Source organism: Triplophysa rosa, linkage group LG11, assembly GCF_024868665.1.
Source record: "Triplophysa rosa linkage group LG11, Trosa_1v2, whole genome shotgun sequence".
Classification (NCBI taxonomy): domain Eukaryota; kingdom Metazoa; phylum Chordata; class Actinopteri; order Cypriniformes; family Nemacheilidae; genus Triplophysa; species Triplophysa rosa.
In genome coordinates this window covers 8,113,959-8,141,418 of record NC_079900.1, presented here as the reverse complement: position 1 = coordinate 8,141,418, position 27,460 = coordinate 8,113,959, and the positions used below count along the sequence as shown (strand labels likewise).

The 27,460-nt window shown below is 38.7% G+C and overlaps 1 protein-coding gene across 1 annotated transcript; it reads left to right on the top strand.

Moving 5' to 3' along the window:
* LOC130562051 (neurexophilin-1) lies at nt 1-25,920 on the top strand. Its single transcript, XM_057346851.1, has 2 exons — nt 1-539; nt 20,034-25,920. The coding sequence occupies exons 1-2, from the start codon at nt 486-488 to the stop codon at nt 20,823-20,825; spliced, it is 846 nt and encodes a 281-aa protein (XP_057202834.1). The 5' UTR covers nt 1-485; the 3' UTR covers nt 20,826-25,920.
* The last annotated feature ends 1,540 nt before the right edge of the window (nt 25,921-27,460 follow it).

The following is a 27,460-nucleotide window of genomic DNA, read 5'->3' as shown; positions in this document are numbered from 1 at the left end:
ACTAGGGGCTCTCGCGAAAGCAAGAGAGAGAGAGAGAGAGAAACAGAGGGGGGTTTAAAACGTCAGTGCGTGAAGCAGCCCTGCTGCCAGTCTACAACTACTGATATGTGCGACACTCGAAGAGTTTGCGCTCCCGTCAGGCTCGCGCACTGGAAAAATGACCACCACAAACATATAAAAAGGCGGATAACGGGGATGATTTAACTCAAAATCCAACAATAAATGGAGTAAAGCGGACGCTTCGTCTCCTCTTTCATCCCCGAGGATAGCAAAGATGAAGTGTTCCCTCAGTTTCCACGCACCTTTGGATGCCACGCGCTCCTGTTATCTCATAAAGTAGCGAGTTTACCTTGACCGAAAGCAGGTGGGATTCCACTCACAGGAGAGTTTTGTCGGACATGGCACCGAGTCTTTGCTGTTTTGGATACGGTACCGAGGGAGCCGCGTCTTTTTGAACGGAAAGCCTGTAGAGGGAGACCGACGAGATGCGCTCCGACCACAGCTTCATTCTGCTGCTCCTCAACGGGACAGCGTGCTTGGTAAGCGGCTGACATGAGTTAAAGGGCGATATTAAGTTTCAATAGGCTACAGTGTTTATTCAAGCGAACCGTGTGTTTGTAAACGGTTGAGTGCCGCGCTTCAGGTGGTCATACCTGCCTGTCACCTGCGCGCCGAGGGGTGAACATTAACTGTCTTCCCGCCGTGTGCTCGAGTCTCCAACGGTCCACACCTGAGGGCGGGAGTTTAGGGCGCGAGATGTGGATGGAACCGCACGAGCGCGTTTTGACTGTTCCTAAACGCCACGGTTCGGAGAGGGGAAAAGAGATACGGTTAAAAAAATAGGGGCGTAATATAGGCTACCTGACTTTAAAAGACGGAATCAGTGACGGTCCCTGGTTGACTGATTCCTGGCCCACAACCTCGGCATATAAGACATGCCTCAAAGAGGGATCTTTAACATGATTTAAACTTTTAATAGTACTTTGGCAGTTATAAGCGTATAAACATATTATAGAAAATGATGACTTTAAAATGTAGTGCTATTACTGTCTTTCAGAACTTGATAAAGTGCGACTTATAAATGAGATTGTTTACCTTTGTGACGTTAATACCTGTGCTAATATTAAAAGTAAAAGATTATTTTTTAAGTAGCAATTTTATTAGTTGGTTCCACTATTTACTCAAAAATCTGAATAGGCACGTGCTTCTTAGAAAAAAGAATAATCAATCGTAATAGTGTTTCTACATTTTAAGGAGTAGCCTACATTCAGGAGCAGGACTTGGCCAGAGGAAATTGTTCTTCTTGGCACTCTCTGAAGAGTCTTGCACCCACCTTGGTGTACTTACAGTATGATATCAATAAGTATATATGCCAAGGGTTGTGTTCAGCTAGCTATCAGTTTGTTATCCACCTGCTATGGGGGTGTTATAGCTTAACACCCGCAGTCTAAATTTAATACCCCTCTTGCAACCTCTGTGTTACAATTATCCGCTGTGTAGTTGGAATAATTCATGACTTCTTGACACATTTTAATCCCCTTGTATTCTGCAGGGATACAAAATGCTGTCATTAAGGTGAACGGAATTTCATGTTGTAAAATGTAAGCAACAATGCAAACAAAACAAAATGTATTTGTGGAGTTTAATTACACGCCGCAAAAGGACACACAGATTTGATTACTTACATTTGTCCATTTAAGAATCATTCGGAAAGGGGCAGACAACTGAGAATGATGACAAATCTTCCCTAAGTTAATGACAAAACACCTACATGCAATGAACTGAAAGGGGCTGCCAGTGAGAGGAAATTTAATAAGGTCACATTTACGTAAATCTGAAACATAAATTTGGATTTGATGGGGTCAGCCTTATCTTGGAGGCAGAAAAGAGGGATGCACAACATACCAAGGACATTACCAAACTCCTGGGCTTCATTTTATTATTCAATAAAATATTTTTTGCGATGTGAACAACAGCCTCATTAAATTACATCCGAGCATGCAGAGTGCTGTCAGTTACTTAATACCTTAAGATGACTGGGTTGCAACACAGTCTCACGGGAATTCGTGACAAACTGTAATCTGTTAATTCGTGTTTACTGACACGAATTTCCCCCTTTTTCGTGTTAGTCAGCAAGACTTTCAATCTAATGTATTTTAATACGCGGTATCTTTCATACAGTATGTATATATAAATCAGCACAATCTGGTGGGAATTCATACCTATTTTACAAGGTGGCTCATTCGTGTGAATTCCTATTTCCTACGATCTCATTTGTATGTTTTTTTATGATCAGACTTTTCTCCTGTGATGTTCGGTTTAGGGGCGGGGATAGGGCAGCCATTTATCATTGTTTTGCCACCTCGTGAAACTCGCTTTTTTAGCAAAATTAGCCTTTGCGGATGTGATTGTAGGGTTTGGGGTGAAGTAATTACGGTGTTGGTTAGCCACATCCTAAAATATGTACGACATCTTTTGATATCAGGTTATAAATATATAAATGTAAATACACACGCAGTCTGTGTATTGAAAGTCGTGCTGAGTGACATTAAAAAAAGGTTGTGCTCCATGAACACCAATGAATAGATTCCAAATTTCGTGTCTATGCCACGAACTGCCGTGAGACTGGGTTGCAAGATACAGTATATAACCATCCTTTATATCAGGAAGACACTAATAATGTAATTATCCTGTTCAGCTAACGGTATTTGGTCATTTATCTACCACATTACTTAAACCTGAGGGACAGCAAAACGCGAGAAAATGGCTTCACGCCTTAATTGGACATCATGAGTTATTCATTTGCCGCGTAACAGTGATAAATTACAGAGCAATCTGCGAATTATCCCTTATTAAACAACATTATGCAGAGATTATTAATAGACGTGTAGAGCACATTAATAATCAACTTTAATTTTCAGCCGCTTTATTGAAACTTAAGGGCCAGCTTTAATAAAGCCTTCAAGCATTTGTTCAGTTAAACTCTGAAGCTTTCAGCAAATGTGTGCACTACCATGAGCTCACTGGATTTAGCAAGTGAGACTAATCAACTGATACTCATGAAAATGTGGCTTGTGAACATTAAAAATCAGTTCACATGCACACTGCAAGTTTTTATGGAGACAACCACATTAAATGCGGGAGCAAATCCATCAGATCATAATTTTGTGTGTACAGAATACAGGAGTCACTCCTGAAATCGTTATGGTTGGGATACTGAAAAATCGAAAAAGAATCCAAATATGTCCAGACCTGTTCATTAGTACAACCAACAACTTTCAATTCTTTAAATAGTTTTACAGCATAGATTGGCCTACACAAGTCAAACCTTTTCACTCTCTTTCTCTCTTTATTGCGATGATTTAAGTGATTCCTCCACAGAACAATGTCACGCAGTCAAGAGCTTATTGCAGGCAATTACCGCGTTAAACGTGTTTATGCTGATGATATTGGCCCAGCATCATTCTCATTACGAGCTCATTAAATTAATACAGTTACAAGATGTAATTTTTCAGAGCCAGCAGTCCACTTTCTACACAGTCATGAGGGAAAATAAATGAAACACCAGCATTAAAATCAGACAAGCTTCAGTCCATCTGTGTGTGCGCTAAGCTTTGGGTTCGCCAAAGAGACATTGTAGGAGAAAACACCTGTTCAAAAAAATGTGGAAAACACAAATAAATAAAAAAAATCCCAAACCATGGAATTTGGAGGGACAATTCTGAAATACAAGCTAAAGCACTGAAAGATGGCAGTTTATAGCCTAAACAGAATATACCTTCAGGCCATTCAGGAGAGTTTAACAGAGTGTATTCAATGACTAGATTTGAAGGTCTTTGAAATCACAGTTTGCGTGCAGTAAGCTGTCAGATGCTGTGACTCTCCTGTTCTTCAAGACCTCTCCTTCCCCTCACGCTCCGCTACCTTGTCTGGCCAGATTTACCCCACAGGAACATTTTGAGAAATGTTTCTTTAACCCGCAGCTCACCCTGAGACTGAAAAAGGGCATGTTAGACACTCAGACAAATCAGTAACAAAGACAAAAAACACAGTTCTGAAATGGGTGTCAAACAATAGTGTAGTGACAATGCAATGCACAAAAGACTGTGAGATACACACACACACTGAAGACTTTAGATTCATTAAACAGTCCTGTCTACCTGTGTGGTACGTGTTGATTTTATGCATAAGCACGGCCTGGTTGACCCCTGGGGCAGCCTGCGGAGGTCCTCCACACACCTCCATTCTTGAGACGGTATCGTTGGCATGACTGTCACAGGCAGGATTTCCCGTTCGGAGATAACAGTTCAAGCTAGAGAAATGCACAAGACAACTTCAATAGAACTGCTTCTATGCATAGATTATAAGCCCTCCTGTCAACACTGAAAATGAGTGTCATCCCCTTTAATTATATTGCTGTTAAATGCCCTTACATAAATACTGCAGGAAAGTTTAATTGAGACGAACACAGAAGACTACGTTACCGATTTTACATTTACATTGCACTACACATAAACGGCAGGAGGTGATTTTGTAGTTGCCCTTTATGTCAAACCTGTTTTCTGGGTTCAAGGGCCACGACTGTAAGGACAAAGACATCTACAGTACTTAAGTATATGAACACAGGCGAGTAAGCTTGGCCAACACATTGCAGTGCATTCTGGGTGTGGTTGTCCCGTACATAACTTTCTTTACTGTGGTGGTAACAAACCTTAGTACTCAAGGGGGCGATAGAGTTTACTCCAAATGTGACAATATTCTAGATATGTTGTTATTAATCAGGTGGTTTTCTGTAAACATATTGACCTGAATTATCTTGGTCAGCAAGTTTTCTTCAAACTTACATTGAGAAAAAACAGATTATAGATGCAGACGGTTAATGCTCTGGCACCCCTTGCGGCAACATTGAGAATGCAGCACGTATTTGCATTGAGTTATGAGTTTGAAACATGTGAAAATGTAATAATGTCAGAATATGTAAAGTGGAATTTTAATAGATGAAAGCTCTTGCGTTTTTGTTTGCAACTATTTATTACATTACAATAATTTGATCTGTCTAATGGGTGTTTTAAATGTACTGTATATCGACTCGAGCTATGAGGTAAAGAGTAGCAATTCTGCAATTAAATGCAAAAAGTGCTAGAAATAAAATTGCAAAATTAGGAAAAAACAAGGTAAAGAAAATAAAAGTGCCTGTGCGCACAGTAAATACTGATAATATATAAATTCTAGGCTATTGTTATATGTGTTGCACATATACTGTATATGTACACAAAATTATTTAATATACATTGAGAATGTTGACAAGTCAGCTCACAAGTCTGTTTTTGCTTTTCCATACCTTTAGTTAGCTACTTTCTTCCATTTTTAGTCTTTTATCTCAAAAACACATTTATAGTTTTATCTGGGTTTTAATCAATAGACAGAACAATCAATTGTCATCGAAAGTGTCTGAACAGCTTGATCAATTATATCTGGAGGACAGATTTGTCGGTGTCTGATGAGGTTTTGGACTTCATATAGTTTTCCATTCAGAAACACATCTGAAGAGAGGGGCAAAGTTTCTTCATGGCCGCAGTGCCACATCCACTTATTTGAAGCGCAGACATCTGTCACCATCTGCGAAAGCAGACAGATGGTTATTGTACTACCAGAGCATTGCAATGACCTCATCAGGGTGTGACGAAGGCATCTGCTGACATCATTAGGGTGTGACATAGGCATCTGTTGGCGAAACCTTCAAGGCTGGATGCAAACAGAGTCATATAGCCTTTACTAAGGTCGCCTCCAAAATGTCAACTAATATTTCTTTAAAAGTAAAATTCTTATCCTGCCATTGAAAAAAAACATTGAAAGATTGAATTAAAAGGGGTATTTCAATCAAAAATACAAATTATAATATAATTTTTTCATCCTCATATCATTCCAAACATGTATATAATTATTTTCTCTGTGGAACACAAAATAAAATATTTTGAGAAATGTCTTGTTTTGTCAGTAAATGGGGGCCAATTTTGTGTGATTACCAAAATTGCAGAACAAGGAAAGTAAATTATGATTTTTTTCATTTTGGGTGAAATATGTTTTTTTCTGATGGAAACTTTACCATATACAGATACAATGGGTGTTTTTTCTTTAATGTTTGCCCATTAAAATAAGGGACTAAACAACAGCATTTTCTTATTCATCCTGGTCTTTTGCATACCAGATGTAGAGATACAGTATGGCCCCTCCAGTATTAGTCAGGTTCTACTAATGATATGAAACATTGGCGTAACAGTACTAGATCGATCACATTCATGGTACTTCTCCTTTGAAATGTTATCACACCTAGAGTCTTATGGCAGCCAGACATTACTTAATGCCAGACATCACTTTCCTACTAGAGAATTTATCAAAGGAGTCGGTTTCCTTCCATTCACCTGCCCTCCCTCTCTCTCTCTCTCTCTCTCTCCCTCTCAGTGTTCCATGAATGATCCTAACAAGTGCAAATAGGGTCAAATAGATAAGATCAAAACTGCCTGTTAGAGCCTGTTCTATGGTGGTATGGAGAATCCCATTACTCTGTGCATCAGCTGTGCTCTCGACCGTGGAAGATGGGAGGGAGGGGGAACAGATGTAGTTTAGGAAGGTGTTTGTGTAGATGAGATAGAATCAAATCTCTTCCATCCTGGACACCGAATCCATCTCTCACCTACCCCACATAACCTTGGAGGAGAAAACCCTTCAACCTGCCTCACCCCTACCTGATCCTAATTCACCCAGCCCAGGACAAAAATCTCATGATTGGACCCTCAAATCCCTCAGCACAGTTTTCTTTCAGCCCTCTATCCTCCTATACCCCCAGCAAAAATTCACATACCGCAGATAAGATCACACTGATTTGCAACCATGAGCACGTTCGCTGTGTCAATACGGCATAATGCAAAAATTTGATAGCCAATCCAGGTACCGCCATCTCTCAGTGAATACTAAATTAGCTCCGAGTCCAATGGACATTGCTAGTCTATATCCAACCGAACCTTGTGAGATGGTCAGCTCAGGTGGCCACGTAATAAAGGCCAGTTAATGGAGCTGGCACGTACCTTGTCATCTGTTATCCAACTAGCTAACATAGATCAGTATTTGCGTGAATAGGTTACGGTCATGTTTAGGAAGCATTAAACAAATTTGCAACCATTTGTATTGTTTTGTCATTCCCTTTCAAATTATAAACTATTTGTAGTTTTAAAAAAGTTTGTTGCTAAAAATATAAAGTACTGTTAAATATGGCAGGGGCATACTGCACATTTGTACAGAGCCAGAAGAATAAAAATCTGTATTCCTGAGCCATCTATTTGGACAAAGTAGTGGAGCAAGCAGCAGACGTATGTTTGTTTAGTAGCTGGGGCTGAGGTGGCGAGTGGGTGTAAGGGTCTGCATATTGGGCTCTTGTGACCCCCTTGAAGCTGGCATAAATTATTCATTAAGAGTCAAATGGCTTGTTTCTTGTGAAATTACCTTTCTCTCCCCTTTGTGTTCTCTGGCTCCCTTGTGTCTCTTGCCTTGGTGTGGAATAATTAGTTCTAAGGGCAGAGCCGTTTTCAGATTTTAATCATGTAACAGAAGGAGAAATCTCCTAGCGTGAGCGGATGGGGTCTGGAGCAGCGAGCGAGAGAAGTAAACGTGTCGGCGAATACTCAGGAATCTGAGTGGGATCTGGGGCCTTTAATTAAAAATTGATGTCATATTAGAGATGGAGATTTCAATCCAAAGCCTGAGGAAACACAGAAGCACATAGCTCTTATTGAGAAAGAGACACATAGAAAGTGAGAGAGAGAGATGCGTGGGGAAGGGGGGGGGGTAGTTTTCATTGCACCCTGTCTGGTTCCCTTCCTCTTCCTCAATTATGTGGAGTGATTTAGAAAATGAAAATCTCATCTCATATATTGTTTTCAGCATAATATTCAAACTTAATTTGACACGCAGGTTAACAGCACAGTGTCTTTCTACTGGGACCTAGTACAGTATGTCTGTGTGTTTGGCACTGAGCGGAAGTATAGTACTAAATTAAAGACATGTTGTCAGACTTATTGCCAGATTTTAGGATACACTTGTCAGAGACCTTGATTCATTTTCTACCGTTCTCCTGGGAGATTTGTGAAGGGCATATGTCTTGTCAATGTCGTTCTTTCTCTCTAATAGGATTCATATGGTAGCAGAGGCTTGTGTTGTCTTTCCTACTGGCAATAGTCCTTTATCTCTTAATCTTTGGCCTATAGTGGAAATGCAGTGGAATATGGACCTACTGTACTGTATATTTTGCCTTTTTAAGAAATAACTTCACGGCACATTACAGTCATATATGTTGATTATTCAAAACAATGGTAGAAAAGTCAAAGAAAACAATATTAAATGCATAAAATAAGTAACGTTATATACTTTATACTGTAGTTATATTACTGAAAGGCTACTTTGCAACATTGCAAAATTCAATGAAAGGCACTATAAAAAAATTAAATTGAAAATATATTCAAGTAAACAACGTCTTTAATGTCGATAACCATACACAGCAAAATCGGCAGTGTTAAAAAAGGTCAGATTAACTCTCATAGTGTATATATAATCCACACTTTGAGAGTGTGGATTATACACTGTGAGTGTTAATTTGACATTTTTTAACACTGCCGATTTTACTGTGTACAAAATCGTGACCCAGACTGTAAAATCCATGCTAAAGTCCCAAAAATCGAATTATGAAATAATGTGCATCAAAGTTTGATTTCAACCATAAATTTCACTAGAATTTCGGCCTTACTCAGTCAATATTGAAGATAACAAGATTATATTTTTACTCAATATTCTTTATATTGTGTATGATGATTTCATGTAGAAAACAGTAAGTCACAAAAAAACGACGTCAGTTTCACAGGCAGGGTCACAATTGTAAAGCTGTTCACAGGACGTAAAAACAAAACACCACATTTAAGATCATTTAAGAAAGATTTCAACCGCACTGTAGTCCATTTCCCCTTCAGAAAGGTTTCCATTAACTGCAGTGCCTGTTTCTTTAAACAGCCAGACAAAAAATATGTCCCTCTTTTTCCACTGCTATCAGTCTGAAACTTGGTAATAGTGTATCTGTCTGTTGTACTATTGCCAGGGGAGGTGTGATTCAAAGGGCTGGAGCTGTCTACACGCTCTCACACACTCGTTATGGAATATTTCAGCCCTGTGAGGCCATAAGGTTGCTGTTTTAAAAGGTTAGCCACAGCAGACTGCAATCCTACAGTTGATAGGAGCTTAATTTAAATCCATATTGAAAATTTCACTTCAAAGACAAGTTATTATATGCCAGGTGTTATTTTATTCTCTCGAACAGACTTCTCATAACAATATGAAAACAAGCACTCACATTTAATTAAAAAGTGCTTTAGTATTTCACAGCAAAAATGAAAATATATGCAGCACTGAGAAAATTAGAACCTCAAGCAATATTATTGTTAAGCGGGAAATGAAAAAGAAGTCGAAAATGCATAGACTTGTGTTTAGTCGTGTATAATAAAGAAATAATTCTGACTCTAAAATCAGACTGAATGAGGTGGACTCTTTTGCAAAATTTCAATAAATGCACCTTTGACAAATTCACGACAATAAACAACCTACTTTCAGGCTAATAAACAAAATCACTTGGTGAAAGAATTGATTATTCAGATAAATAATATTACTAAAAAAGAAAACTATTTGCTAAACATTATTGCATCGGCATTTAATTTAAGCAACACACTATTAGAGGCTGTAATTTACGGTGGTTTTACCACATTAAGAGGTTTAGGCTGATTTACAGTATGTTGTGCTTAAGAATAGTACTGAGCATTCCACGTAAGGGAAACCACGGTGTATATAGATATAAATAACTCATTCTAACGTAATAAAGAAACATAACGCTTCATTATGTAAGGTCTTTATACACCTCTGAAAACATATATTATATTGAGTTTCGGTGAATAGATCCTCCAAAAATTACATATTGGACCTTTAAATTCTCTTTTTTATAATCTGAATAACAATAATTTTTGAAACCAAAAGGTTCTTAACTCAATAACTCTATGTTTATGAGATTATCCATAACCCTACATTTTAGATGTACTCTGCTACTCATCCTATACTATTCATATACCCATATACTACATATGCATATTCATACATATACTACATATTCTTGTTTTTTGTGCCTGATCTTTGTGAAGTGACCTTTATAGTCAGTGACACCATCACCTCGTATTCAAGTAGAATACGACAGGAAAACCCTATTCCATAATTGAATGATTAAAGCTATTATTCAGCATTGCTCAGACAAGAGCCTGTGGAATACTGTTCCTCCTGGCACCAAGGACAGTCACAGATTCTCATAAGGGTAAATCAGTAGAATCACTGATATTCCCAGATGCTGTTGTTTGAGCTCTGCCGAGTAAAATGGTGCTGTCGTCTCATTAATTGGCCTCAGTAGAGGACTGTAACTGTCCCTTTAAGAGGCTCAGGTAGAATGTTGTGCCAGTCTCTATTTTTAATTGGCTGGGGTGAAACTGTGTACCTGTCTTTTTAAATGCCTGTTCATTGCCTGACAGACCCATACAGTCATCTCTCTACTGTTCTCCAAACTGCCTGTATTGTTCTCTTTCACCCACTCTCTTTTAGACTTGTCTCTCTAAATCTGGCTTTAAATGTCGTCTGCATGCTGGCTTTTATTGTCCCTCTGGCAAAATTCCTGATGTACTAATTTACTGTGCAAAGTTTGGAATACATAAAGTAGATTACATACTTTATTTGCCAAACCAAAATAACCAAAATGCATCATATGAAATACAGCCTTTGTAACATAGGCTTTAGCTACTTTTATTTAGAATACTGTATAGTGGAGAATCGACTGGCAATGATGTTGTTTATTTATTGTACTTTTCACTCAGGTAAAACTATTTTTAGTTTTCACAACACTGTGCAGTATGCAATATGCTAGTATTCTGTTCCCATCCAATTTCTTAACTTCCTACAGCTCATTCTTCACCCCTGTCCTCCAGCCTTGAAACAATGGAAATATACTTTCTTCCCACCTTCCCTTTCTGTCGCCCGGAGAAGCACCTAAGGCCTGTGTGCAACAATTCTGAATGAGTCACAATTACACAACGGCAACCCATTTCTCCATCCTTATTGACAAACAGCAGACGGGAAAACACAACCCAAACTTCGCCAGCTGGCACAGTTTTATGATTATTCATAGTGTAGACCTTTAATCAGTTTCTGTACTGAAAGTATTGTGATGTTACAAATTGTGTCATTTTTACCTTGGATTTGTTCCTGTTCAGTTTCATTCTATGCATAGATTTAGAGGTGTTACATTAACCCTGGGTTTGTGATTGATATTATAGCAGATCCTGTAAAACCAAAAGACTCCACAAGAAAACTATTTAGAGGTTGCTTTAGGATGCTTAAAGGCCCAGTGTATGAAATGTAGCGGCATCTAGCGGTAAGGGTGCGAATTGCAACCAACAGCTCACTCCACCCCCCCACCCCCTTGGAATTAAGATCACATTTTCGCTTCTTTGGAGCTAACGTATTTACGAAACGCGTTCTGTTGAGCAGTTTGTCCATTTATGGCTACTGTAGAAACAACATGGTGAATTCCATGTAAGGGAACCCGCGGTGTATATAGATATAAATAACTCATTCTAACGTAATAAAGAAACATAACGCTTCATTATGTAAGGTCTTTATACACCTCTGAAAACATATATTATATTGAGTTTCGGTGAATAGATCCTCCAAAAATTACATATTGGACCTTTAAATTCTCTTTTTTATAATCTGAATAACAATAATTTTTGAAACAAAATGGTTCTTCAGATGTTAAAGGTTCTTCATGGAACCAAAAGGTTCTTCTATGGCATCAAAGAAACCTTTTGAAGCACCTTTTTTAAGAGTGTAGTTTCTAAGCACATATGAGACATTCTTGAGATCTCCCCTGACAGTCTAAAAGAGAAAAATATGATTACTGGACTGAGTTTCTTAGAAAAGTCTGAGCAGCAGTAGACTTTTATCTAATTTTAATGTGCTCACTTTAATCTTGTTCTTAATTTCGCTCTCTAGGAGAAACAGTTGAGATGTTAAAGACACTTTTTTGTTATTTTTCTTTCCTGTGGGACTTCACACAGCCCACGTGGGCTCGTCTCAGCTGAAGCTCACACATTGCTCACTTTCTCTTCTCCCGCATTTTGCAACCTTCAGTTCAGGATCCCTCTTTCACTCTTTTTCTCTCTTCTGCACAGCTATTTGCCATCTGCTGCCTAAAGCGGTGCTCTTGTCCTTTTTTGTTTTATCACCCTGCTAATCATCCGTTCGGTCTCCTTAAACACACCAACCGGCCAGACATTTACATTGCCAGCGGTAGTAAAGAGACTAAAGCAGACATCATGTCCTAGGAGTCAGAATCTCCATTCATTCACATTCTCATTCATAAACATCAGGGAGGTCTGTTATACCTTTTCTTTTCATCTCAGTGGCAGTGAAGTATGGGACTTATACAATTCTTATAATGTATTAAAGGTCCAGTATGTCATTTTTGGGGGGACCAAAGGCAATATAATATACATAACTATGTCTTCAGAGGTGTATAAAGACCTTACATAATGAAGTGTTATGTTTTTATTATCTTAGAATGAGCTATTTCTATCTACATACACCGCGGGTTCCCTTACATGGAATTTACCATGCTGTTTCTAGCTCTAAATGGACAAACTGCTCTTACAGAGCTTGTTTTGTAAATATGTTATCTCCTTCGGCAAAGAAGCAAAAACGTAATGACATCTTTAGCCTTGTGTCAGCCACCGTAGTGCTTCGAAAGGGAGCTAGGGGTGGAGTGAGCTGTTGGTCACAACCTCACCGCCAGATGTCGCTAGATATCATACACTGGATCTTTAATGCCTTTCCTTTAAAAAATGTCATTATTAGTATGATAGAAGTGATTTCTTGTCAAGTTAGAATGACATATTATTCTTATTAGCAAAACATCTCAATTTGTAATCTAAAGTTATGGAGAGTTATAAAGGCCACCAACACCACTGAAGATTTCTCAAAGGAAATTTGAGCTTTAAAAAGATTTAAAGATGCCATAAAAAGACTTCTTGATAAATAAAATTCCCAGATATGCAATATGAACTCTCAACAAGACCCAACGCGCAGCCAGTCTAAGCCTCCCGGCAATAAAATGTGTAGACACCCCATTAAGACACCCTATTACAACCTTTTTATTCTGGTAGCTGCCACCATTCATTTTTAAAACTATTAAAGCTATTTATGTTATGTTCCCCAAACGTGTGGTACGAGGTCTGTTTCTTCAATAGCCTCCCCTCTTAATCAATGATTTTCATATTTTTGCCTTATGTTATTCATAACGATGTACAGAGTACAGTAAAAATCACGAATAACATGAACCATCGTTAAACATTCGCCACCCACATGAACACCACAGCTCAACGTGCTGAAACAACCCCAGCTGTTCCGTTTTAATTCTTTTACATTCCCTGCATCAGTGAACATTGTGTGTTAACATTTATTTTGGTGTTTAAATGTTTAGTCTGTGCCCTTTGTCCTTTGTATATCGATTCTGAGTTCTTTTCAGATAACTTAAAGCATGTATCATTGCCATACACTCATTAAAGTACACATTTTTCTCTAAATTTTATAAACAAGTCACTAGCGCGTAAAGAACTCATACAAATTAATACTTAAGTAAATGGGATTTAGCACGCTCAACCCAACATCACATTGTTATTAAAGAGAATTCTCTCTCCTCTAATTGAGGCTCACAGCAGACCTATTTTTCTTCCTTATTGTCTTCCATTCTCTGTTTATAACATCTAGCCTTTACTTCTTTCTCAGTCTGTCGTAAGCCAAATGAAGGGTGAGTGAAGATTAGAGGCTGGTCAGTCTGGAGAACTGTTGCACTGCACACAGTACCAAAGCCTCCATCTCTTTACTTCCTCATCCATGAGCGTTTGGTTTGGCAAAAAAACTATAACCTGTTATTCCACCCATGGTGTTTAGCATGGCTGTGCCATCTCACTGCTCCCTTCAAGTGTTATGAGGAAGCGAATTAAGTCAATACCGTATCGAGTCAGCCGGGTGATGAAACGGTTGATTTAGTTACAGACCTTATTAATGAAAGGTGGAGTAATATCCCTGTGGAGAAGTGGAGAAAATTACAGTGATACTGAGTGAATCGTGTTTTTAATTTCAGACTGAAGACAAAAAAATCCAGTTCATCTCATTCAGAGATTCTTTCATTTGACACTTGATTGAGAGAGCAGATTAAAATACTCTTTAAATCCTTTACCGCCTTATTCCTGAACAGAATAGTTGAAATGAAGTTTCATTCAGTCGCGCCATTCAATCAATGACAAAAAGACATCACCGTTTTAGAAAAAAGGAGTGCTAATGTCAGTCTTTAAGTTTGCCAGTCTCATCACTGGGTGGCTGCCATTGTTCAGACTAACAGATGTAAATACAGTATATACGAGATTAAAGTTATCAATAACAGATCACAGTTATCAGTAAAGATACATGGTAGAGCTTTTGAAAAGAGAAATGTTAACTTAAGTTAGCCTAATGTTTTGAAAGTTGTGGACTGCAGCTTTGTCTTCATGCTGGTTTGCATGATGAACTACGCCCCTACTGGTGGATAATGGAACTGCACCATTCTGCTGCCAAAAAATAATCTTAACTGCTCAAAAAGACAATGGGCCCTATCGCACACTCGGCGCAATGCGGCGACGCGTTGTTTAAATAGCAAATGCATTTGCACTCATTTGTGCGCCCATGGGCGTGCTGGTCTAAAAAAGAGGTGTTTTCAAGCGCATTGTTGGAGAGTTGCTATTTTGAGGAACTGAAAATAGACTGCGCCATAGACCAGCTCAAAACTGGTCTAATGTCTAAAGTCAATGGCGCATTTGTTTTTATTTAAAGAGCGCGTAGTAGAAAATGCGCCTTTGGGCAGATCCACAACACCCTTTCACTTTACTTATTAGATAGAGGGAAGCGCAGCAGCACACAAACATGCCAAATATAAAAAATAAATGGATTACAATGTAAAAGATTATTATTGTGTACATAAAGATAAAAATACGGGTTGTCCTGTGGATGGTCTGCTTTAACCTCATTAAGAGAATCGGGACAACCCGTTTAGACCATGCACCTTGGGCACGCCGACCGTTTTCCCATCGTTAAACTAGCAAAAGTGGATTCGGACATGCCCTGAGTGCACCTGCGCCGTCTGCTTTAGACCATGCGCTTAGATTGTTAAAATAGGGCCCAAAAACTTTCCAAGATGTCATGCAGCAGTCACCACTGTTAAGATGAATGAGAATGTTAACAGACGTTTATCCACTTTAGCTTATTAGATATATGCTCTATTACCTCCTAATTTACATACATGATTATGTTACAAATGTTTTGTGATGTTTCTAAAATCGTACCCTTTCTGTCTTGTTCTGCTTTCTCTACTCTTGATAAGGTCAAGACTTTGTAGGAGAAAACCGTTCGTATAGATCAATGTGAGAAGTCAACCATCTTCAAGCATTTTAGGACTACAGGCAGAGAAAGCGAGAGTGAAATTGAGATCAGGTTATAGGAGCAGAGGGTAATGGGGCGGTTTGTCCTCCTCACCCCTCCTCTCTTGAGCAGCTTTAAATTCAACCTCCCTTCTGTTGGAAAAAGGAGAGAAAAAGAAAATGAGAGTGAAGTCAGAATAGATTAAAATCAATATGTCTACCTGCTTTTTATTTTTGTTCATTATTAATCTGGGGCTGGGATGCTTCTCCAGGGACACATGGGAGAAATGGGGTTTACATGCAGGTTCTCCAGCGTACCATTTCTGAGGAGGTTTAGGAGGCACAAAAAGATGGAAAGAGAGATGAAGAATGTAGACGTTCTGAAAAGAAGCAGATTGGAATATGTGATCATTTCAGTTACATTATAAGCAATAAGTCAATAAATTAAATTTGTGAAACTTAATATGGTTACTGAGTGTTTGTTCATCAACATTATAAGCAATATAAGTCAATCAATTAAGTTTGTGAAACTTAATATGGTTACCGAGTGTTTGTTAATTTGATGACTTGTTAAAAATACACATTTGCAGACTTTTGGATTAGTTTATTAGAATTTAAAAACCATGGTGTTTTGAATCGTGTTGGGGAAACTCTGGATAAATGGATCGATTAATTGTACAGGGTTATCTGGATTTACTGCAGCCTTGAACGCGACATCATTAGGTTGAGAAAGAGCTGAATATTGTTCATGCAGAATGTATACTGCTCGGAGGAAGATGAAAAGAAAAGCTTTTAGCACATTGCATCATTTAGCACAGGGACACAGAAATAAGGGCGTGCATGCCATTTATAAGCAGTGGGGATTTTAACCCAATATAGACTTTAAATAAAATGAAACCAAAATGTGCAAGCAAGTCCTACAAATAGAACTGAGAGCTGTGAATTGTAACTGCATTGTAAGAAGTCGCTGACACACTGTACTCAATTAGCACATGGCAACTCATAATCAAAACTATAAAACCCATCAGTCATGCTGACAACAACTTTCTGCTTGACTCTATAATATCAAATGTAATTCTAGTTTATTGAATAAATAACTTGACATCAAACTAGCACAGCATTGTAGTTAAATCTATCTTAATCAAATATTACAGAGAGCCGAGTATTAAATTATACGTATTACGAAAGCTTTGAAACTCATAGGTTTAGGTATAATTTGACATAAAATTTATGCCACATATTAATCCCAGCAAAAATTGTAGCCGACAGTGTGCACAGGAAACAAAAGCTTGTCAAGACAGGTGTTTCTAGCCAGAATAAAACAATTTAATATTTATGCCTCCAATTAGCCAGCATGACATTGATGCAAGACCCTCTCTGCATAGCTGCTGAGCAGATTAGCAGATCCGTAACAGAGCTAATGTAGAATTATTCAGTCTGCAAAGGCCAGATATTAATCCACGCCTTCTTTCATAGAGACCTCAGAGCCAAGAACGCGGAAAAAGCTGAAAGAGAACAAAGCAAGATCCAAGAAAAGCAACTGAGAGCAAAAGAATGAACAAAAACAACCACAGAAGACTGAATTAGAAAGCACATGTAACGCTAATCCGTACTGTATAAAATGTCTGTATTATCACGATTGGAGATAGGCACTTAGAGAAAAGTAAAATGAAAATCAGGCATGAGTAAGCCTGATTAAGTCAGAATAAACCAGAATAAGACAAGATGAGATGGGCGTGAAGCATCAGAGTGGGCTGAAGGATCAGGGTTGAGACAGGGCAGCATGCATTATGGAAGAGAAAGATCCTTAAGCTCGGTGGATAAGTCCTGCCCTGACAGTGAGAACATGCTCATATACACACACTTACACACTGTCTGAATATACATACTCATATAACTTGGCAGCAGGATCTCACACATGGGCTGAATCCTCAAACACAGACTTTGGTTGCATGCGTACACTGTGCGGGTGGATAGGCAGATATTGTGGTCAGAATACACACCAATTTGGAATCACTAAGAAACGAGGGCTGGTTGAAGAGAACGTAAATCTAACCTTTCTCTCAAAGCATATTCTTATCTGCTTTTTTAATTCAACTTCTCCATTGGATCTCCATTCACACTAAGTGCATCATGGTGAAGACGTTATGGTTAGAATTGCTCTACAAAACAAGTTACGTCAAGTGAAGTGCAATTCACAAGTAGTCTTTTTTTGAAGTGGGTTGGTTTAAAATAACTTGAATTAATTTGCAAAGCATTTTTAAAGCACTTGTTTGTGAAGTGGAACTTTATTTGGAAATAAAACAGCGAGGGTTATAAAATGTTGAAACCATAAAATATGCTATAAACATGACACGATCTGTTTAACGTATTTAAAACAGTGAGCAGTAAATGGTTCACTTCCAATGAAAAAATAATTGGTGCTACTTACATGCAAAATTTAGGTGATAGATTTTTTTTCTTGGCAACAAATTTATGGAAATGAACTGTCCAAGTGAACACATTTGAGAAAATAAATATATATAAAACCAGCAAATTAAAGCAAACAAACACTGTCCTCAAATCTACTGTTCCACAGATTCAGTGAGACTTGGCACTTCACAGATTACATTATCATGTCCCTGGAACAGATGGAGGTGAAGACAAGAGGTCATGTGACCATAGGTGGTGTTAGATGATGTCAGCTAACTTTAACACCATTGCCAGTGGTCACTAATGTTTTGGTTGTTGCCCAAGTCACCATAACCTGCAAGGTCTCTGCAACCCAAAAACCTGGAAATGATTGTGTATCTAGCTAAATCAGAGCTCTATTTCCTAGATATGAAAATGAAAAGCGTCTTTTGGGGGGCTATAGCTTTGAACCCGACCGTGTGGATGCGCTGCAGCTCAGGTCCATGGGATTCGAGAAACAGACCAAACAGAATTTACAGCCTATCAGATAATAAACAATACATCAAAGTAGCATTGTTGTCTGGCACTCCACAACACGCACACACACAAACAAGAGTCACTCAAGCTTCCCACTGGTAAAAGACAAGAGAGCTCTTCTTGGATTATGTGTACGAGGTGTATCAAATAGATCATTACCATCTACTAATTACCAGTTACACCCACTGTAGGGCTCTTCACCCATGCATGTGCCGCACAGAGAGACATCTCATCCACCTCTACAACTGGGTGAAACTACTGAGACACACTCACAACGCACAAATGCAGAACATAAAAGAAGATATTTTGAAGAATGTTAGTAACCGAACAGCGGAGATACCCATTCACAGACACAAAACCAATGCAAGTCAATGGGTATCGCTGTTGTTCGGTTACCAACATTCTTCAAAATATCTTCTTTGTGTTCTGCAGAAGAAAGGAAGCCACACATGTTGTGAAATTGTTGTGAACTATCCCTTTAAGTATGTTTTCATATATATACATAATTTTGACCAAATCCCTTTAAAGACAACTCTCCGCGTTTTTGGAACAAAGCTATCATGTTTGTTTCTTTTCCTAGCAGGATTGAGGTTTAAAATTTCTATCCGTACTGCATTTCTCTCTTAGTCAAATTAGCTCTGGGAGTCATGTGAATCTCCTGTAAAAACAGATAATCCATAAAGGGATCAAACCATTCCCATGCAATATCTAAAGCAATATAAAGAACAGTGAGCGTAGAGGACAGGTCAGACTGCACAGATTAATTCCTGTTGATGGGAATCTAATGTGGTTTGGACGCTGATGTGTTGCAGAGGGGGAATTTAAGTGCTTGTGATGTTTATCTTTCAGCAGTTTGTTCTTTTTCTTTCCAACTGAGTCTCCCCAAATCATGCCTTATTACAAGGCAAGTGCTGTATTGGAATTGCTCCGCTTTTTATTACAGTGCACAAAAAGAAGCGGCGTATAGATATTTCCCAAACATTTTATTTGTTTACGTATATTGTATATCGTATTCTCCGCAGCGTTCTGTAATAAATTTACCTCAAACCACTCGGCGTACAAACTCCATTCAAATTTTGTTTGTAGATCATTTCAGCCATAAATGTGCTTTGCACATTTTTCATAAACATTACGAAATTTAAGATGAAGATTAACTTTGAAAGGCTCCCATTAACTTTAATATGATGTTAGGCTTTAAACATCTGAATGATGTCATTGTAATATGTGTGTCACTGTAATGAATTGCAATGGTACATTTCTTATGCATTTATTTGTATAGTGAATTGTGATTGGTCGATGCTTACTGTACGTCTGTAAAAAGAACAGAGCAAAACTAAAGCTTACTAAAATTACTTTCTTCTGCCTTTGCAAGCACTGGTTATTTCCTTCAGGAAATGCAAAACTAGTTTCTGTTTAAATTCCTGTCTGTGTAACCTCTTCTCAACTTTAAATGTCACATTTTTCATCCTCTCTATTATACTGTCTCTTAGCGTCTCACTCCTGTTCCTGTTTTCTTTCCTCCAGCTGGCTCTAGGACAGGAAGATACCCACTCCTCTTCCTATCCCTCATCTGCATCAAAGTCCTCCTCCTCTTCAGACTCCTCCAAAACTCTAGGGGTTTTGGGAACTCAGGGTTCTATATCCCCCCTGAGCCGTTGGGTAATGCACAGCCGCGGCCGTGCCGCCAACACTTCGACGATGGAGCTGCCCTACCGCTCACCGGTTCCCTTTTCCAAACAGGAATTCTGGGAAATGTTGGGCAGCGACCTCCTTAAACCGGACGCGGACATGCCGGGGAGCTCCCGCGTCAAGCGCCGCCCCCCGATCGTCAAAACGGGCAAATTTAAAAAGATGTTCGGATGGGGCGACTTCTACTCCAACATCAAGACTGTGCGCCTCAATCTGCTCATCACGGGTAAGATCGTGGATCATGGGAATGGGACCTTCAGCGTCTACTTCCGTCACAATTCCACCGGCCAGGGGAACATCTCGGTCAGCCTGGTGCCTCCGGTGAAGGCGGTGGAGTTTGACTTAGAGCGCCAGAGCGTGGTCTACCCTAAAGACTCCAAGATCTTCAACTGCCGTATAGATTACGAGAAGGTGGACCGCAGCAAACGCACCTCGCTCTGCAACTACGACCCCTCCAAGACCTGCTTCCAGGAGCAGACGCAAAGTCACGTGTCCTGGATCTGTTCCAAACCCTTTAAGGTCATTTGCATCTACATTTCATTCTACAGCACAGACTACCGGTTGGTGCAGAAAGTCTGCCCAGATTATAACTACCACAACGAAATGCCATACCTGCCCTCAGGGTAGAGCTGTGGGGGCGTTGAGGAGGTGAGGAGGGCTGGTCTGGGGAAAGGGGTTAGCATATAAATGAACAGTTTCATTATGGACAGAAGAAGAGGTGGGATGCTGACCTATGGGATATATTCAAACAATATTAAATGAAAGACATTGAGCTGTCATGGAAACGCCCCCTTATGACCCGAACCTTCTCTGTGACCTGTAGTTATCACAGGTGGTTCTATAAAGGTGAATGTACAGTGTTGGATGTGCTGCAGTCGATGTCTTGAAGAACCTTTTAACCTGGAAAATGTGACCTGCAAAAACACATATATGCAAAACCAAATTGTCAGGCCCAGGTGAACAGTCTTTGCAGCTCAGGGTGGGTGGGGCCTCTACGTCAGCATGACTCTGTGATTGGCTGCCCTCATCAGTGCTCAGTGTTATAGTCTTCTTATACATACTTGCAAACAAACATTCACACCCCTGGGACGATGAAAAACATACATACTGGTTATCATAGTCAACTATGCAGAGGTGGAAGAGGTTATATCTTTTTTTGCAGTTAGAATCGCATAAGATATTACCACACATACAATACACCGCATTGACACCGGTTTCCACCTTTGTATATTAAAAACAGAAAATAATGACATGGAAAATGAAGTAGAAAGAAAGAAACTGAAAATAAAATATGACCTTCCCTTATATCATTGAGAAAGAGGGAGAAAACAAAGGCTGGGCAGAAAGCACTTTAATTAAAAAACTGTACAGAGAAGAAGAGATGTCGAGTCTGCATTGAACCAATCTCTCCATTGTTTCCACTGTTACGAAAGCGCAGAAAACACGTTTTGTTTGCTCAGGATTCCTGACTTAGCTGAACGCAGGTTTGCTACGTCCTTGTCTGAATGTTTCCTCGCAGTCAGCCAGTTTATCTGTGACAAAAGAGAAATACTGTTCTGTTAATTTTGCATAATTTAATCACATTGCATTCTGAAATGTACCTGCTTCAGGTGATCTCTAGATCTTTAGGCTTTTACGTTAACCTTCTATGAGAATACAGTAAAAATACAGTAACTACAATGAAATGTTATTTAATTTCTGAGACCAAAAGTTTAAAATGGGAGATGAATAAAAAAGCAAATGATTTCAAAACGGAAAACAGAACATGCAAACTGAAGTTGTCAAGAGACAACTGGGAAAAAAGGAACAGAAAGAGTGGAATGATGGGAGGTAAAAGACAGCAGTGGGTGTTATGACATCTACAGCAGGTGGGCATGACAAAAAGGAAGAGAATATGAAAGAGAAATAGGTGACGCACACAAGAGAACATATAAAAAAAACACAGATGAGAAAGGGACAGAATGAATGTAAGAGAGTAAGTCGAGATACAAAAAAAACCAGAAAAACAAACTCCTGATGCTAAATAAAGAAACATAAAAGCACAATACGGAACATCAAAGTGTCTCACAAAGAGTTCAGGGAAAGCAGCGTTTTATGAGTCCATGAAAAAACCTTTTTGCCTGAAGTTAAATTCAGTACGATGAATATATCCCTGTGGGGTTCTGTGCAATTTAGTGAGTTATGAAGATGGAAACATTCTCGTGGATAGATCAGTTTATCTGTGTTCTTTAAAGACATACTATTTATTCCCCTCTAATCTCTAAAATTGATTGTTTTACATACAGGCTCATTACACAATTCCTACAAAGAACTTCCTTCCATCAGAGTCCTGTAACACTGACAAAAGCACCATTACAACACCGTCATTGGGTCTCATTTAGTAAAATATGAAACTAAATTAAACTACTACAACTACTTGTGACCTTATATTTCAGAGCAACACATTGTTGGTTTATAGCTTGAGTTGAGAAACTGTTTCTGTGCACAAAAGAACATGTAAACCTTAGTAAATGAGACCTAATGTGTTATGTAAGGGATAATGTACAGGCAGCCGGTTGTTATCGCAGAAATAAGCCCCAACAGTGTGATCAGGATCCGACGCAAAGCGGAAATAAGGGGCTTATTTCACAAAAACAGCCGGCTGCTTGTACATTATCCTGCTTATTACACAGCTACTTGACACATGAGAAAAAATGAATTTGAAATATTTTATTAGCTCATTTTTACCGAATGCAGATCTTCCGCGAGGAAAAGCCGTTTACTTTCGTTTTAAGGTAAGAAACGACGTTCAAATGTCACGAACAGGCAAATTGGTTTAATCATTTGTCATTATAATGTCATATATGTTATTAAAAGACATATTTATATTTAACTTGTCAAAAAAAACTGTCAAAATGTTTTGATGCATCCGGGTTACCGTGTGTTATTCCCAGACAACAACCTCTTAAAACTAATAACGAACCTGCAAATGTTGCTACTGGCCAATCAGAATCAAGCATTCCAACGAGCCGTGTAATAAGAAGTGCTTAAGCTGGTGGAGGAAGTGTTACCAGCTAACTCAAGGTTGTAATGAGAGATCTAAGAATGTTTGATCTGGACCGTAATGCTTTCTGTGTCACAGCTAAAAAGTGTAACCACATTTGTCCAGTCTGGTCATATGAAATTTGCCTACAGATTCCCAGAACACATACTGACACATGGAAATAAAGCACCGTCAGTGCTCCAGGCTTTGCCCAGTGCAGCGAGTCTGGTCTGCCCTGCTGCTGAACTGTGCAGTGGTCTCAAAGCTCTCTGCTCTCCTCTCCCTGAGGTGTCGATCTGGACTGAGCTTCCTAATCTCCTGCAGTTTAACTAAACTACTGTCTGGGCCGGAGCACACACAGACACATCCACCCTCCCTCACAGATGCGTGAAATTGCTTAAGTGGGATTCATTTCTTTGTTTTTGTTTCATTTCTTTGTTTTGTTTCTCATTTTTGTTTTTCTTTTCCTTGTTTCTTTCTTATTCTCAAATCCTTAATCATCCTCAGCAAAAGCCCAAATAGTTTTCTTCCCCTCCTCATGGTAACACAATATTAAATTGAAGCCTTATACCCTCCTCACCCACAGCTAACATCAAAACATTGAGTGTTCTCCTGGCGCCCTACAATGGGAGTTTGCTTATTAGTGCATGTGCGTTAAACTGCTGTTCACAACATTGTTAAACAACTTACAGTATTCTCACATTTCACCGTGTTCTTTAATGAGGATGTGACATTACAAATGAATGTTTTTAATTTCTATCAAGTAGCAGTAGCATATCGAAAGCAACTTACACTCAAAGCTGGCTGCCAATCAGTTTTTTCTTGTAGAGCCCCGACAGGAATAGATTCGTTTCATTCAAGGGAAATTCCTACAAAACATCTCAGAGATCTCCCTCTGACTGCAGAAAGAGGGATAAGACACTGTCACGCACTGCTGGGCGTTGCCAAGGCGAGGATAAAAGTTGAAGTGGAGGAACTCTTCAGTTGTCATAGCGACAGGCTCCTTGGCTGGCCTTTCGGGCTTGGACAGAGCATGGGACACCTGGTCGATCCGTAGAACCAGAACTGAGCAAATGGGCTCTGTAAGCAGCAAACTGTGTAATGAAACGTGTACTGAATAGACATATACTGCACATAAATATATAAATAAATGAATAAATATATATATATATATATATACAGTATATGTATATATATACAAATATATACAATAATCGAACTCTTGGGAATTCTATGAAGCTGTATTACATGTCAGACATACAGTGGACTTTTCTCTGGTTCATCTGAGGCTTATCTGTTTATTTCTCTATTTTTTACATTGTTTATTTTACGTGTGTGTCATGTTGATATAGTGTATGGATGACAATGGTGGCATTTATTGTGGTTTACTGACATCTGACAAAAAAACTGAATAAATTATAAGGAAAGCACTGAGCTTGGCTGCCGAGCTCAGAGGGCTGAAGTGACTGCCGTCTCAGGTCTCGTCTTGTTTTGACTGGTGATTGACACAGCGGGTGACATGAGCATGACATGAAAGCCTATGTTATCTGTCTATTTGCATACTTGTACTCTGTGCCCGTGGCAAGAAGCAGTGAAATAGGAGGCAATAGTCCACAGGGACAAAGAGTAACTGACACACTGCATACTATACAATAAACTGCACTTTACGTACTTTCAACATGAACTCAAAATGTCTACTCCTCAATGTTTTTTTCTCTTTCATTTCTCTGTTTTTTCTTCTTTCTTTTTGTTCATTCTGTTTTCTTTCTCTGCCTTTTCTTCTATTCTTTTTTCTCGGTCTGTCTGTTTTTTCTTATATTCATCGCTTTCCTTTCTTGTTTCCTTTAATTTATTCTTTGTTCTTTTCCATTCCGTTTTTCTTCCGTCCTCCACATTTCTTTACCTTCCCTTCTTTGTCTTTCTTTCATCTATTATACCCACTTTCCCGCTTTTCTTCTTGTCTTACTTTCTCTATAGTTTTGTACCCATAATTTGCATTAAATCTGTCCAAAATCATAATTAAATTTGACTTTAAACTAGCATGCAGATGAGCTTAAACAGGCAGAGAATGATGTCGTCGTAAAGCAGATCAATTACCATCTTGTAGCTGACAGGGACCTCAGCCCCTCCCTTCATCACCCCCCCCCCCTGTCTTTTTGTTTCATCATCCCTCTTCCCGATCCAATCTCTGGTGCAGCCTGCCTGAGGATAACCTTGCAGATAGTGATGAAGCTGCTCTAATTTAAGCTGCGCTCCCTCTCAAACTCACGGTAATAGCTAATTCAAACCAAACCGGCGGTGGTGCCCCACTGTAAATCAGATATAGCGAGAGAGAATAAAACAGACAAAAAATGCACATGAAAGAGTGTGAATGGTAAAAGTTAATAATAAAAGTTAATGATGGAGTTGAACAAAACTATTGGACAAAAAGACAGGGCTGTTAAACATGCCAACAAGCTAATCAAGTTAATAAATAATTACCCTGTATCGATGCTTATAATGACGGTTTCATTGGATGCACATGCCTGGCCCGAAGTAAACTTCCGGTCTGTGTTTGGTTATTGGTTTGGCTAATGTAACAATTTATATTTAATGTATATTTTCATTAATTTATATGAATATTGTATCTTATAATAATTGTATTAACTTATTAAAAGAGTTATTCATTCTTTGCGAAGGTCTAACATAAGTAAAATTTTATTGTCTGTAAGTATTGTCTATGTGTTTTTATTTGTATTAGCTTCGTGCACTGTGTTAGGCAAACTGAGGCCAGTTCTATGGCACTTGTTGCGCTGATTGCTTCAATTGTTATGTCTCATTTGTAAGTCGTTTTTGATAAAAGCGTCTGCTAAATGACTAAATGTAAATGTAAATTTGGGCCGCATAACGTTTGTTTATGTTGTTACCGCTGAAACCGTCTATTTGTAAATGACTAAACGTGCGGAATTGAAGGCAATACAATTCAATGTCAATTAAAATGAATTGATCCAGTGTAAATACACTGTCATTCTAATCATTCATAAACCTGAGAAAGATCACTTACACACTTTACAATGGATTTACACCTGTTCTGTTCGGCAGAAAGTCATACAGTTTTGGAATGACATGAGGGTGAGTAAATGACGAAAGAATTTTCATTTTTGGGTGAACTATCCCTTTACGCTGTTATTAAAATACAACCACTAAATCGTGCAGTACTAATTTTGTTAGTTCTTTTGTGAATCATTTTTAAGAAATACAAGCAGGAAATAGTTTCTACTAGTAGTTTGCAAGTAATTCTACTCATAATTTTAATGAATAATTACATATAATGTGAATATTAAAGGGTACTTCTATGTCAAAATATATTGACAAAATATTTTGAGCACATCAAGCAAAACAGCAAGCATTCAATAAGAGTTTAAATAAACGTGCTGTGAGGTGTGAAATGAGGGATATTTCTACAGCCTCAGGAGCTCAAGTGAACCAGGAAAAAGCACACAGTTACACTCATATTTGTGTGTTTAGGATACACTGCACGTGTCTGGTGCGCTTTCTGACAATCATTAGGAAGATGCTCAGTAAACTGAATCATTAGATCAGAATGCACAAATATGTGCTGGGGGATTATGGGTTGAGAGAACACACAGAGAGGAAAAATAATTGGCATGCCCACTATTAAAGAAATGTTGTGGGTTCAATATCAATTACATGTGTTAGCAGCAGAAACTCCCATGTGTGTTACTATAACCACATCTTTTAAATTTAGAAACAAATCCAATAAAGCTGAAAGATAAATTTCAGTATTCAGGTGTACAGATTTCCCAAGCATCATACTGTATACAGTCTTGTCTGATTCTTATTGTACGTGAAATGTAAAATGATGGAATAGTTTGAGAACTCTGGGATTTGCAACGTGCAACGTTGAGTGCTATTTTTTCTGTGAGCTGTTGGCCTGATTTTCATAACGAATCATCAATATTGATGTGCTCTCTAGTTTATGATCCAACCTGAGAGATTTACAAAAAGGTTCCTGAATACTCGACGTTGAAAAGGCATCAAACGAAAAACAGTCCAACGCAGAAGAACAGAAAGGATAAAGAGAAGATGAGTAGGACGACGAAGACCTCCATGCCTATAAAAACCAATTAGGGAAGCAGTTACCTGGAAACCAAAAGAGTCCAGAGGCAAGTCATTAGCATAGCGCTGCTCATCAAATTCAAATGTGTGAATATTCACTTTTAGGAATATTACATTGCCT

Coding starts and splice junctions, on each gene's coding strand:
- LOC130562051 (XM_057346851.1), top strand. CDS start 486: ATGCGCTCCGACCACAGCTTCATTCTGCTGCTCCTCAACGGGACAGCG. Junction 540..20,033: donor TCAACGGGACAGCGTGCTTG/GTAAGCGGCTGA, acceptor TCTTTCCTCCAG/CTGGCTCTAGGACAGGAAGA.